General features: G+C 37.9%; 2 protein-coding genes across 6 annotated transcripts in view; one reads left to right on the top strand and one right to left on the bottom strand.

Moving 5' to 3' along the window:
- Positions 1–234: 234 nt before the first annotated feature.
- Positions 235–7,479, bottom strand: C9H11orf68 (chromosome 9 C11orf68 homolog). Of its 5 annotated transcripts, XM_072423003.1 has the most exons (4): positions 7,130–7,343; positions 6,923–7,016; positions 2,479–2,938; positions 235–1,550 (listed from the first exon to the last, which is right to left on the bottom strand). In XM_072423003.1, exons 2-4 carry the CDS (start codon positions 6,943–6,945, stop codon positions 1,470–1,472), a joined length of 564 nt encoding a protein of 187 aa, XP_072279104.1. In that variant the 5' UTR covers positions 6,946–7,016; positions 7,130–7,343; the 3' UTR covers positions 235–1,469. The 5 variants fall into 5 exon arrangements, with proteins under 5 accessions (XP_072279104.1, XP_072279101.1, XP_072279102.1 ...); XM_072423000.1 differs by having other exon boundaries at positions 235–2,938; positions 7,343–7,479; XM_072423001.1 differs by having other exon boundaries at positions 235–2,938; positions 6,923–6,979.
- DRAP1 (DR1 associated protein 1) overlaps positions 7,344–14,218 on the top strand; it is an 11,531-nt gene continuing 4,656 nt past the window's right edge. Inside the window, exons 1-2 of the mRNA XM_072423005.1 lie at positions 7,344–7,485; positions 12,584–12,656. Coding sequence (XP_072279106.1) covers positions 7,444–7,485; positions 12,584–12,656 — 115 coding nt within the window. The 5' untranslated portion in view covers positions 7,344–7,443. The remainder of the gene's footprint in view (positions 7,486–12,583; positions 12,657–14,218) is intronic.

Here is a 14,218-nt window from a genome sequence, read left to right on the forward strand (position 1 = left end):
GCCTTCTTGTATCAGACCCTCATATGCCATTCAACATTACAGAGGTTTATTAGAAAGGGGGCTGTAAAGCTTCTTTCCCATGCAAAGAACCCTTGAATCTCTGAGAACCGAGGGCTTCTTCCCAACACCCTAACTGTCCAAAAGGACTTGAGGGGGCTGTTGTGGGGTTTATTTTGGAACTTAAAAGCCCCTTAATAATAGATAACATTTCCATAAAAAGAACACAATAATTCCTCACTGTTGAAAAGTCCTTTAATGTAATAAAAATACATACATAAACTTATAGTTTTTTTTAAAATAAAGTTTATTAATGTTCACAGAAGTGGGTCTATGTCAGTTATGTCCTTCATAGATATAAATACAATAATCATTTTTACTCATTAGACCACATAAGGCCTAATATGATACAAGGGCAAAGTATGTACTCTGTCCTTTTTCCTGGATGAGGGCCTGGCTTAAAATATACGAAACACCACAGTATTTGTTACCCTTTTTAGAGTACACTGTCCCTGAAAACATGAAAAGACCTTGTGTGGTACTTCAAAAAATATTCAAACTAGACTTATATCTAGGCATGCACCCAAAAACGGTGGGACAGCAAGAATGCATCTTCTACAAGCAAAGGGCTTTTTTTGAGGTCTGGAAATCATTTATTATATACATATATTTTTTTATTGGACATATAATTACATCCCTATCTTTCTTTCTTTCCTATTGTGATTTTCTCACCAGCAAACATTGTTTGTACAGCAACACTGTTTATTCAGCTGCCTGTAGTATGAACTTTTTGTAGTTTAGTGTTAGATGAGATGTTATGTATATTAGTCAAACAAACTCATCATATACAGTAAGGGGTCTGCTAAACAAAGTGGATTAGTAAATTGTCACTAGAGATATTAAAAAGTGATTCCAGTGGATCAGGGCAATAATAAACAAAATTAAAAATATGTATCTGTTCTACAATTAAACACTTAACTATAAAGGGTGTGACTACTTTTAAGGGCTAATTCACACTGGCTGTAAGGTCATACCATCTCCCTATGGCAGCCCTCATAAAGAATGAATAGGGGCTGCAGTGAGCAGTACTAGTACTGCATTTACTAGTAGCCGCTAGCTGTCAAATGTGCAGACACTGGTTCTTTTTTAACAAGTATTGCCACTTGTGTTAGAGCAGCTGCCAAGGTGCCAGTAACAGGGAGGTGCACAGTGTCAGGTGTGAAACTGCTCTAATATTTGCTTGGGTTTCCCTTTGTTCAAAAAGAAGCCTCTTTTCTTAATGGCATGGAATCCATAAACATTCCTGTCATGTCAGTTCCACCTTCCAAATGTGTTCTATTAAATCCAGAGTCAGTAACTGGCCTGCCGTCTGTGTGCCACAGCATAAATAGTGATTAATTGAACCATTCTACCTTTGTTCTTCATCAGTTTTGATGAGTTTGTGCCTGCTGAAGTGTTAGCATTCTGTTCCGCTAATCACTGGGTGTTTTTTGTTTTTCAAGCCATCTAGTTGTGTGTGAAAATTCCAGAAGTTCATCAGTATCAACAAATACCTAAATGAGGTAATCAAGCACCAACAATCATGATATGGTCAAAATCACTAAATTTACATTTTTACTATTTTGAGTTTTCACCAGGGAAAACGGAAAAAACAGAAAACTTGAGAGTTTGTATAAAATAAAAAAACATACATAAAAGATAATGTATTTAAAAAAAACATTTACCAATGATTTCTTGAGGCACCAAAACCTACAGGGAATGTACTAGAATCTCAAAGTCATCTAATTTTCTAAATACTTTTGCAATGGGAATGGAGAAAGTCAATTAGATACTACATTTGAGAAGCTCTGTGTACATATGTTGGTATCCCACAGGTTTTTAATTTTTCCAGTTTTCAGAGAACCCTTAAACTAGCTGTCCAATCTGTCACCAAAGAAATCATCTAAAGCACCAAATAGGGACACCTTGGATGCTGGCAGAAAGGTGTTAAATGTCCCGTTCCAAGGTAATTCCAAATTGTTAATACTTTTCTGTAATCATCTCAATGATGTACTCATATTTATTTACTGTAAACACATATACATGTATAACAAGTGACAGAGTCGGAAACCATGAGCATTTTAATGTAGTTTGGGCCTTAGAACAAAAGAAAGGACCAAACAATCTACACAAATCTTGAATAAAATGATGTTTATGTGCAGATTTTTATGTCACTTCTATGTTAGTAATTTTGTTGGTAACTCTGGATCTCCGAGGAATGCATTCCAGATCATATCGACTTTCATAGATGGTGGGACATATTTGCCACTGGTTGTTTCTGTAAATGCCTAGGCAAGTGTACACATCTGGTTTGTAGGTTAGAAGGCATTTTACACCTGAGCTGCGGATAACAGCATCTGTTTGCATGATGCTTTCCTCATCTGTAAAATCATATGTATATACACAAATAACATGTTTGCTATCTGGCTGATATGGGCTTACCTTTGCTACACTAAGACGACCTTCTACCACTGCAGTGGCTATTCCACGCCATGCATGGTCAGCTTTAAATCCTGTGTCTAAATGCATCAGCCATTTTCCAGATATTACACCGTAATTCAGAGCTAATTCACGTACAAGTTCATAGTTAATTTTGCGTCCTGTACTCTGTAGGTTATCCCAGGCATCCTGAAGTTCTTTCCCACCTTCAATCTGTGGACAATAACCAGGGCCATACACTGCCAACCACCCTACTGGTCCAGATCTTTCCTCAGGATTACCAAAACGAGAGACCCTGGATGGACGATTTGTTTCTAGCCACTCATCAAACTCAGCTCGTGGAGTCTTTCTTGCATCAAAAATGATCCAAGGGTCCATATCAGCAGCCATTGCTTCTGCAGCATGGTCTTCTGATCCTTTTGACCACCTTTCTCCCTCTTCGTAATCTCCCATTTTTGTACAGCTACCATGAGAAGAACAGAAATACAGTTATGTTGATGCTATATTTTTACTTTTTTTTTACTATCTTTTCATCATTGTGAAGTACATCAATAATCTAGGGCAATATACGGTTGCTATTAATGTTATGAGTTGGGAAGGGATATATTATTTTTTGTTGTATGGGGTAATCATATGCTGTTGCTTTGCTTGGATCAACACATCCATAAAATTGAATTGGTATAGTTTTAAAGAGAAAAGTGAAACTATAAAGGACAGACAAGAGTAGCTGAGGACAAGATACACTGCACAATGTCCTCGGCTAGGATCGTTTTAATATATATACATGCATACATATATATACTAGTTATAACATTTTTTGTTTCTTTTATGTTGCACATAATTGAAAAACAATTAACAAAAAATATTTCCTGATGTTAAAAGGTACTATGACGAAGTGTGTGGAAAAAATACAACAGATTAAAAGAACGGTCACGTGTTCTGCTAACCACATGCCATCAAAACTACTCAACTAGTGGCATGTATCAAAGATTTGCAATAAAAAAGATAAAAGATTGACATTTTTCCTCAATTTTTTTCTGGTTTCTGCTTCTATAGTGCATTATTTATGAAGGGGGGATCAGGTTTTATGGTGGTAGGAAGTGATTGGCTGTCATAACTAACAGTAACTTGAATATAATGCTAATTGCTGATTTTCCAGGTCTGATACACATTGCAGCTTATGGTTTGCTGGCGATCACGCTTCATAAATGTGGTGAAAAAATGGCAATAGTCTTAGCTGATCACAAATAAGGTAAACAGAAAAAATAAACTTTTATGCAAATACATTTTTTGATGAACAAGCTGTTCCACATTTCATAAATGGACCTTTTAGTCAGTTATCACAATAACAGTGCGAAAATCATATTAAGATATCAGTGTTTTATATAATAACCTGTAGCGGACAGCAGTCTACTATATACTACCAGTGTGTGGAGAACAGGTACAAGATTGTACAGTTTTCTTCTGACCATCACCATAACCACTGTATATCAATGTAATTACTGAGCAAAGTTTATTAGGGTTTGAAGTCATAATAGACAATAACAAAAGCGTATATACATATCTAGAGATACAATGGAGACATTGCTCTGGTGTGGGTGTAATAACTAACTGTGGTACAGATATATACACCATGATGGTTCACTAACAATGCCAGTATTTTTCTACACAGAGACAGATGTGGATATACTGCTTGATAGATAGCCATAACCACAGTCAGACTGGTGGCCTATCTGAATGAGAAAAATAGCTATTTGCAGTCAGAAATGTAATAAATGAATTGAATAATGTTTCTTACACTACTAGAGTCATCAGTTCTATACTTGTACATTGGTTTAACTCCATATGCTTCTATCTAAGAAATGTTGAATATAACTATACCACTATCATAGTTTTACCACCTATGCAAATTATTTTTTTCATTAAAATGCCATCACAGCCCTATACTACTGAGACAATTTAAGAAACTTGTCTATAAAAAACACATAAAAATGAATGATGGCCAGATGGGGCATCAGCTAAATTATGTATTTATTTTTGGATTTGTGGGATCTGTGTGATACATTTAAATCACTAGCAAAGTATAAACAGGGCTTTCTTGTGTTTTTTGGATAGCTGGTTAGACATATCTGGAGGATGTCTGGTTGCCCTGACTCAGTCTAAGGCTGGACACACATGGGCATTTATTTACAAACAAAACTGTAGTGTGATCATGCAATTTCAGTCCCCAATCCCCCATGATCATGTAAATGCTATATTGAACTTATCACTGCATTATTTTTTTTCTACTATTAGATGTCCTGACAACCAGCACCATTCAATCTGTTTCCTCTGAGTTCAAATCGACCTGGACCCACCCCAGCCTGTGATTGGACAGTAAAAAGAGAAGCTGTTAGCAATGGTAAAGCTGGAACAAAACTGGTAAAAATAAAAAAAACGTTAATGGGTAAATAAACCGAAGAATAGCTAAAAGATCAGTAAGAAAAAAACTATTGAGGACATCTAGTGGCCAAAACCTGTACCACCTAAATTGTGTTGTATAAATGCCTGATTTGTTATACCACAATTAGTAACCTATTAAGAGGCACTAAAATAAAATAATAAAAATAAAGCTATAATTAAAAAAAACTTAAAATAATAATGTAAGACAGCCTTTCATGCATCTAAATAGGTTACATATTTAACACTAGTCACCAATGATAATTTTCTGGGGAGTCTCAATGATAATAATATGAAAATTCTCCCCCAGGTACATTATTATAAATACACTATACAGATGGGTGATATTGTTTGAGGTAATGAAATAATCAAACATACATGTTGCTTAGTGAAGTGAAGGGTGGTCCACTGCTGCATTTCAGAAATGTAATTGAAATGTCAAGGATATCACAATGTACAATACTATTTTGTCCTATGTTTGGATGTGTACTTTGTCATTTTTGATGATAATGTTCTATGATATTCATTTTTATTATGAATACCAATAAAAAAACAATGTATTTATACTGTTGTGTGCCAAGTCTCGCACCTAGTTAGTTGTATCTTAAGCCGGCTCTTAACACAACATTTTTAAATTAAAAACTTTAAATAATTTAAATTATTTTCCTCAAATACAAGTATTTGATTTGCAGGGAGGGAACTTTTAAAGGCCGGGTCATTTTACAAGATAAGTAATCGCACCAAAGCTGTTGCACTTTAAACCTACATCTTTTTTCACCAGAGTTGTCAGGATTTTAGTTACCTTATATCTGCTTTTCTCCATATGCAGATCTATGGGACTGAAAATCAGCCAAAGCAGGTCAACAGCACCTGTAATGAATTCTGAATAATTCCTAAAGCATCTCTAACTTCAAAGTGTGCTGTAGAGTAAGTCCCCGTGTTACATACGGGATAGGGACTGTAGGTTTGTTCTTAAGTTGAATTTGTATGTAAGTCGGAACAGGTACATTATTTTAATAAATGCAATTAGGACAGATGATTGTCACAACATAATATTAGCCAACGTGGTGTCAGTTATTGTATAAAATCATCATGGTAAGTTATTCACAAACAAATGGAGCCTAGACATTCATTAACGTCTGGAGCAAGCTGTGCTTTGATTTGCAAAATGAAACAACTGCAGAGTTTGTCTTGATCATTAAAGAGTTACACGAGGTTAAAGAAGAGCTCAGTCCTTAAAATCCCCCACAACCTCAGCTGTGTTTAGCAAAAGATTTCTTCTTCAAATCATGTAAACCCCCCCCATCAAGCCTCTGTCCTGCACACAAGCGAGCAGGGAAGCCCTGTTGGTATCTAGGAGTCATCTGTATGTCAGATGTCCTTAACTCGGAGACTACCTGTATTTCATTTGGTCACACCGGCTCTTATACTGGATTTCCCAATAAATAGGCCAAGGACAGATCTGTGTTGTCCAGGATATTAATATGCACAGTGATAAGAAAACCCATTTATCAGAAAACAAACCTGCACTAACTTTCTCCTGCCATGGCACTGCAACCCAGATGTGTTACTTGGATTTGTTGGAGTGCCATTCACAATCCACTAACACATGCAAGGCGCATTACCACAATGAATAGGTGTGAAGTAAGTTTCTGAGGTTGGATAAAAAGGTATTAAACAAAGGTTTCCTGAAGTATAAATATCAGACTAAAGGGAGGAGAAACAAGTAGGGAGGAGAGGCTCAGAGAGAGTTGGTTCCAAATGTGGAATAGTTAGGGACTATGCTATATATAATGTATGCCCAGGACACACAGATACATAACAAAAAGAAAGTAAATACCACTGAGGAGAAGTGCTGGAAATATATCTATAAATCAAACGAATGAGGAAATGAAAATAAAGGACCCCTATTTCTTGGCACAGCACACCCTGTTATGAGCTATAAGGACATCCATCAACATGAATGTATACTCCGAGAACAGTCACACATCTCTCATTTACGGCTTACTGGAGAAATGGGTCCGTTGTCATCCCAGATCAAACTTCCTGCTGTAGGCCCCGTTACCTAGGCGACAGCAACCATATTCAATCGATTGAAAAGGCTGTGAAATAGCAAAACTTTATTAACAAGAAAGAGGAAAACAAAACAATCATATTGGGCTTTGTAGGCCACTAGAATGCTTTTTGCAGGCAAAACGAATACATTAATCCGTACCGCGATACTAAGTCGGTATCGTTTGTATATTGTAACACATGAAACACGTTCCGTTTTCACAACATCTTAGTTTTCTACTAGTCCTCTCAAAGCGGAAACAGGCTTGGAGAAACCGGAACTGCTATACAGAATAACTTTATTGCCTACGCACATTCACCTTACAATGCACTAGGAAGTATTTTTTTTAACAATAGAATAAACTTTATTAAATACCACTTTGTGGACAAATCCTGACAATCCTCCCGGCAGTTGTGGTCAGTGAATTGTTCTTCGCCGTTGGTTTCTCCGGTGTTTGGGATACCTATTAGTGGACGATGCCGAGCAAGAAAAAGAAGTACAACGCGCGTTTCCCGCCGGTGGGTTTAAGGCCTGTTTACACATTGGAGGTGTCCTTCCTCTTTTTACACTCTGGGGGTTTTCTGGTACCGCTATGCCGGAAATCCTGCATTCGGTCCCCGGGTGCCCTGCTGTTCAGCCGGCTCATGTGCCTGTAACCCGACCTATGTTCAGCTCGCTGCTCCTCTCGTGAATAGTATAGATGGTTTTCCCATCCGCCCTCCCCTCAGCAGTATTATGTTGGTGCTGAGTTGCTTTATTTTACTTTCTGTTTGCTTCCCATGTTCATTTCCCATGTGCCAGGGACAGCTTGGTGTGTCTGATAGCTGCACATGATTGTGTTTGCAAACACTAAGAGATAATGCAATGTGGGAGCTGGGCTGAGGATGTTATGTTGGATGCTGGTGACCCTATAGGAGGGGTAAACCCCATTTAGCCCCCAGTCACAGCTACTAATGGGGATGAGTGATGGTCATAACTGCAGAGAAAGTCAATGCTGGAGGAATACAAATGTGAATACTGTATATAAGAGACTTGTAGTAATGTGATCATCACACACAGTGCACATGTATTTACAGATCAGCTTCCCCCATCCTAAACTGCCAGAACCATAAATGAAGCTGCATCATCCTAAAAAAATCCATCCATCCATACCGAGAGGAACAATTTCAGGATTGTCACTCTTCAATACCTCCGCAGCTCCCATGGGTTCTTCCCTTTGACCTCAGCACATTTCAGGATACAGTACTGATAATGTCCCCACCCCCACCCATGTAACAAATACTATTGATATCTTTATTTATCATAAAGTCTTCTGGGAACAGCTGCATGCTCTGTTATTGTTCTAGTTAGGTCCTGAACAGTCCATTTGATTACTATCAATATCATTTACCATCTTTCTACAAAAGCCTTAGGGGCAAAGTAAAGCACCTGTTAAATAAAGACGTATGCATAACATAGTCTCATATTATGGCAATCTTTCCATGTACAGCAATCTGCATTAGCACTTTCATTGTCTCCCAATCTTCTGTCAGGCCTAGAATCTACCTGATTATTTGGCTGGGCCTTGGTGATATAACTTTGTCCTGGCACAGCAAGCACTTCTTTTGTACTGCTTTTTTGAATTGAGTAGCCTCCTTAGTTGTAGGAAAGAAGGACTAAGTAATTCATGTATGCTTCTCTTGGAGGGAAATATAAGATGTGAGCGCAGTGATTAGTAATTGAGTCAAATTAAAACCTTGTAGTTCTCTAGTTGGTTAGAAATGATAACGGAATAGAAAATGCAAGCCCCCATCTTCAACTGGTCTGTCCCAGTGATTCCTGGGGGAACCTGTGATATCCATATCCAGCTTGAGAATGCAGAGCAAATAGGAATTGGAAAAATGTTCACTTTTTAGGCTAAGAACATTTTCAGCAAGTACAGAAAATCTCTGTTGATTTTTGCCAGAAATGCAGTGTCTTTGTAAATTCTCGTGAGCTTGAAGGAAATCACAAAAAACCTTATATGTATTATGTAAATTGTTGGTATTTTATCACTGCACCATGTAATGCATGAACAACAGCAGATATGTTTGAAATCCATGACTATTCCCTGACACAGAAAGAGGAATGAGTAGATCTGAAGAGATGGGATGTATGTTATGTCCGCATAGACTTTTAAAATTGAAAAGCAGCTAACATCTAAATATGTACACCTAAAGCGTACCTTTTTTTCTTTTCTTTGCAACACTTTTTTTTTTTTTTTTTAAAGGGTGCAGTACCACCCCTAATTTGCCTAGCTGGTCGAGAATAAATAGGAGCGCAAAGCCTCCCAGGATACCTACGTCACGCATCCCGGGAGGCTCTTGGGTGCTCCTCCTACGCATGCCCAAGCATCTCAGGCATGCGCAGCAGGGGCCGTTTCGTGAACCTACATCACCCGATCTCGCGCCTGGGTCTGGTGATGTAAGTAGAAGAACCAGGAAGAAGAGGTGAAGATTGCGGTGCCCAGAGTGCCGGCACGGAGACAGATGCCAGGATGACGTGGGACCCGATGGAAGTGACCTCCGAACCGATCGACAGCCCTGTGGGATAAAAGGTATGTGAATTTTTTTTTAGTTTGGGGGACTTTGAGTTTAGTTCCTCTTTAAGTTGCATATGAGGGAGCCTATTTTTGTGGCATTGCCATTCTGACCATTTATTCCTGAACTTAGCCAACCTCACCACTGAGAAGCCAGGTGGATGACACTGCTTTTCACATTACAGTAAAGAAATAGTGTAACCATTCCTTAACTGTAACAACATCATCACTTCCTACCTTACACAAAGCAGCAGTGCTTTCTTTTCACCCTGGTCTGCTTCTTGACAGCTCGCTTTTCTCAGCAGATCTGCATGTAGTTTATCAGTCTGGAGTTTATCTTTTAAACAGAATTGCTGTCTGGCATAGCATGCAAAAAAACCTTTTACTCTGTTTATCTGAGGGACATCTTCCTGTTTTGTTAGCAATTAAAGCTTATGAGTTGATATTCTACATAAAAAAATTCACAGCAGAGTGCTTTCTGATACATTTTTGGTCTAGCTGTTAGGTCTTGACTACAAACTCTTTCACATTCATTTCCAACAAATGACTGAAAGATGAATGAATGAGCACTGTACATACAGCGCCATTCTGTTTTTTGGACAGGGAAGGGGGAGAATGAGCAAGCGGTTTGTTTTCTGACTTCATGGATACACCAGGATGGATCCACAAGCTACATCGGATGGCCTCTGTACACATCAGGTCCTCGTCTGGGACAAGCCTTGTAGCTTGTATCGGCCAAGAATCATCCGACATCTGTACATAGCCTTGGGGAGAGTGAAATTAAGTTAGTTCAGCCATTTTAGATAGTGCCTGAGTTAAAGTCATCCAACATATGTACGACTCCTAGATAGGAAGGGGCTTCCCTGCTGGCTCCTGTGCAGGACAGAGCCTTGATGGGGGGGAGGGGGGTGGTTTGCATGACTTACAGAAGAAATCTTTTGCTAAACACAGCGGAGGAGGTGGGTGATCTTAAAGGGGGTAAGCTCTTTCTGCAGCCTTTTGTAATTCTTCCAGTTCCAACTGACATACAAATTCAACTTAAGAACAAACCTACAGTCCCTATCTCGTATGTAACCCGGGGACTACCTATACTTATTTGTAAAAAAGAGTCTGCTTCTAGTAGTCATAGTAGTGTGGCACAGAAAAAATTAGACTTTTTTCATTGGATGAAATGAAGACGGGTGGATAACTCTGTTAGGCTTTTTCCCGTCTGTACACAGTGTCCTGAAGAAATAGAATAGATATTTGATCAGAAGCATTGAGAACTAGCAAGGACTTTGTTTAACCACACTTTAGAACAAAAGATAATATTTTTACTCCAGCATTCAGAAAAACCCTGTATTGATGATCAGATATACTGTGTAGTGCTTAGGATTCCTAGAACTTTTTTTGGAAAAGGGGTTTACTCTTTTAAATACCCATGATTTATTCACACCTCTATTCTTGCCACAAAACACTGTACTGTCTAAAACACCACCCCCTTTTTGCCACTAGAAATTATTCAGGTACAGAGAAGAAAATAATACATATTGTCTTATTCAGTACGTCCTATAATACTTATGTCTTATTCAAATGAATGAGACTGTAATATAAACCTGACGGGATTTACTGTTTCCTGCTTTATCCAAAACAAAATAAAAAGATTTACCAGAAGTTGGGGTTCAATAATAAAGTCAGATGTCATGTTTTTGGCTTTGTCACGTATGAACGAAATCTGTTTCAGAAAGTATGTTCTACTAAGTCATGTTTTGAAAAATAGTAAAGTTAGATGTGACATGCACAGTTTTTAATCCGCAAGGTAAGATTATGCTGCAGGGAAAACATTAGGAAGAGGAAGTTACAAAATGCTGCCGGCTGTATTTTGCAATGATTTTCACTAAAAACCTATTTTCTCACAAATACAAGTAATGCACAATTTTCTTGCAATATAATCCTTGTAAAGCTATATTGGTAACATGTCCACATGCACAAGTATACATCAAAGTGTAATGTTAACCCTAAAAATTAATTTATTTTTTGCTCCCATTTGGTCTGGTAAATTTATCATCAGAAGCATGGTATTTGCTTGATTAGTGCAGAAAGTGTGTTTACTTTTTAAAATTTAAAATATTAAAAATGGAAATTTTTAAACTAAATCCATGTTCCCTAAAAACTCCTTATACTGTAGGGGTCAGTAACGATTTTGAGTTTGCTAATGCATAAAGACCTGTTGATCATGCCTGGAATCTTGTGAGCTGATAATTCCCCGTGCACTCTGCCTTTGGTGACGGTTATCGGTTAGCTTTTTGTAGATTACCAAACATCTCCGCCCTAATAGAGCTCCTGTTCTTGGGTTTAAACAAAACAAAATATGGTGCATACGTCATACAGTCCCTACTTGGCATATTACCGATTTTCATAAAATGAAAGGTGGACCTTACAGTGTTCCACTGATAGTTTTGATTTGTGCATATTAAAAAAATAAATTAATATTCTTACATAATATTAAGAAAAGTAAACAATGTTTGCAGGCTTTGTTTAGAGCAGGTTCAGACCTGTTTCTGGATTGAGCGATCCTGTGGGGTTTCCCTTGCCAGCGACTCAGTCACTCACTCCACAGCACTGGTTCCTAATGAAACAACTTCTGCACATTTGACAGCTAAGGGCAATGAGTGGTACTAATACGATTTACTGCTGCCCCCATTCATTCACTATGGAGCTGCTGCCAGGAAAAGCTACATATAGCAGTCCCCTGGCATGAGTAAGTGCTAACAACATGGCCAATGGTAAATATAGCCATATTAGCAGTCCTGAGTTACAGACAGCCCAGTTGTACCAATGATTCCCAATAGCAAGCAGGAAGGGAGGATATTCCAGGCATATGAGCTCATCTCAATCTGTTTGGAGTAAATTGTTGAACATCAACCAGGTAAATTAATTGTTTTGCTGTGTTTTTAGTAATTTGCACTAGAAAAATAGCACAATCAATCTAGTTATGGGCAAGCCTGTATTTTTCTCACATTTCAAATTGTAACTTTTTTTGCCATTACTCTGATATCTTGTTCTTTCGTGATTTGCAGGCACGAATTAAGAAGATTATGCAGACGGATGAAGAAATAGGCAAAGTTGCTGCTGCTGTTCCTGTCATAATTTGTATCCATTTGATATGCCTGACTTGATTGAAAGTTTTATAACTTTAGGGATTGTGGTTTTAAGGTACAAAAAAGTCTTGCTAAATTGTACCTGCCCAAACATTTTTAAAAAAATCCAGTATGGTAAAATAGTAATTCTGAATTGTTATCAAAAAAAGTTAGACTTTTTATGTTTTTGAGCAGTTAAAGAAAAACTAAACTAAAAACTGCCCAAAAAAAAATCTTACCTTTAATCCCTCGGGCAGTCTGATCCCTCTGGGGGGGGTCTTGCATCTGGTGTCGCCAGTGCTCCGAACGCCGCCATTTTCGTCTCTTATTCCGGGTTCTTCATCATACTTTACCCAACCCAGGTGCGAGATCGGGTAACGTAGGATGAAAAAAAAGTAATATTGGCATTTTTTTACCCCACGAAAAGGCTCGGGCATGCGCAGAAGGAGCACCCAAGAGCCTCCCGGGATGTCTGACGTAGGTATCCCGGGAGGCTTTGCGCTCCCATTCATTCTCAACCGCCTAGGCTAGTGATCACCTTAGGGGGCCATGCTGCACCCTTTTATTTATTAAAAGGTGCAACACCCTTTTTTTCCCTAAGTTATGAGTTTTGGTACGCTTTAGGTACGCTTTAAATATAATGGCCTTGTCAGGATTTTATTACTAAAAAAAGAAGTCGTCTTGTGAGGCACTTGATCTCCTTATATTTCCCTTAGGCAGGCAGCTCTACAGTAATCAAGGCCTGCATAAGCTAGTGTTTCTTGTGTTGGTTTATTATGCAGGAAGGGGGGAAAAATGAACAAATATAAAGGCACCCTAAATCTTAATTAAAAAAATGTTCAGTAAAAAGTCAATGCGTTTCAGTGAGGGTTTCCCTTTATGTGAGCTAAAAGTGAAACTTGCAAAGAATTTCCGATTGATATGAATAACATTGGTTTATCATATATTTTACATGGTTATGTCTAGACAGTGCAGTATTAAACAGTGTATGTAAGAAAGGAATAAAAAAATAAAAGGCAAATAAATAATTGAATAAAAATAATAAACTCTATAGGATGCAAGGAAAAGTATTCCAAATTAATGGTGCCTTAGTAATCCTTAGGAAAAAATTGGAATTGATGAGAACAATGGTATATGGTGATGGTAAGACAAGTACAGGAAATGAAATTGGTAGACATAATTATTTGCAAGGTGTATAAAGGTGGAGCAGTTATGGGGTGAATAAGTAAGGTGGCTGGGGGGAGGAAATTGAGAAACTGGGTAATGGTCTGGAGGAAACTGGGAAGCTTGCTCTAGTTTCTGATACACCAGCAAACTATTTATTTTACTGTCTTTGTCTTTTTTTCACCTACTTCATTCACAATGATGCTATCTGCTCACCACATACTCTTCTACATAGCTTTTATAGTTTTATTTGGTATCCAGTTTGTTCCTTCTGCTGCTGTTTTTACCTTGTAGTTACTATGTATCTTCTTTCTTTTCTTTCTTTCAAAAAATCAAATTGGGTTGGTGCTATTCTCTCTGCATATTAGAAAGTGATTATGAACATTCAAGTCATTGTTGTAAACCGAACTC

This window comes from Pyxicephalus adspersus, chromosome 9, assembly GCF_032062135.1.
Source record: "Pyxicephalus adspersus chromosome 9, UCB_Pads_2.0, whole genome shotgun sequence".
In the NCBI taxonomy this organism is placed as follows: domain Eukaryota; kingdom Metazoa; phylum Chordata; class Amphibia; order Anura; family Pyxicephalidae; genus Pyxicephalus; species Pyxicephalus adspersus.

Excerpts from the sequence above, each read along its gene's own strand:
- C9H11orf68 (XM_072423000.1), bottom strand. The coding sequence starts at position 6,945 with ATGACAACGGACCCATTTCTCCA. Across the intron at positions 2,939-6,922 it reads ACAACGGACCCATTTCTCCA|CTGTACAAAAATGGGAGATT; the intron begins GTAAGCCGTAAA and ends TTCTCATGGTAG.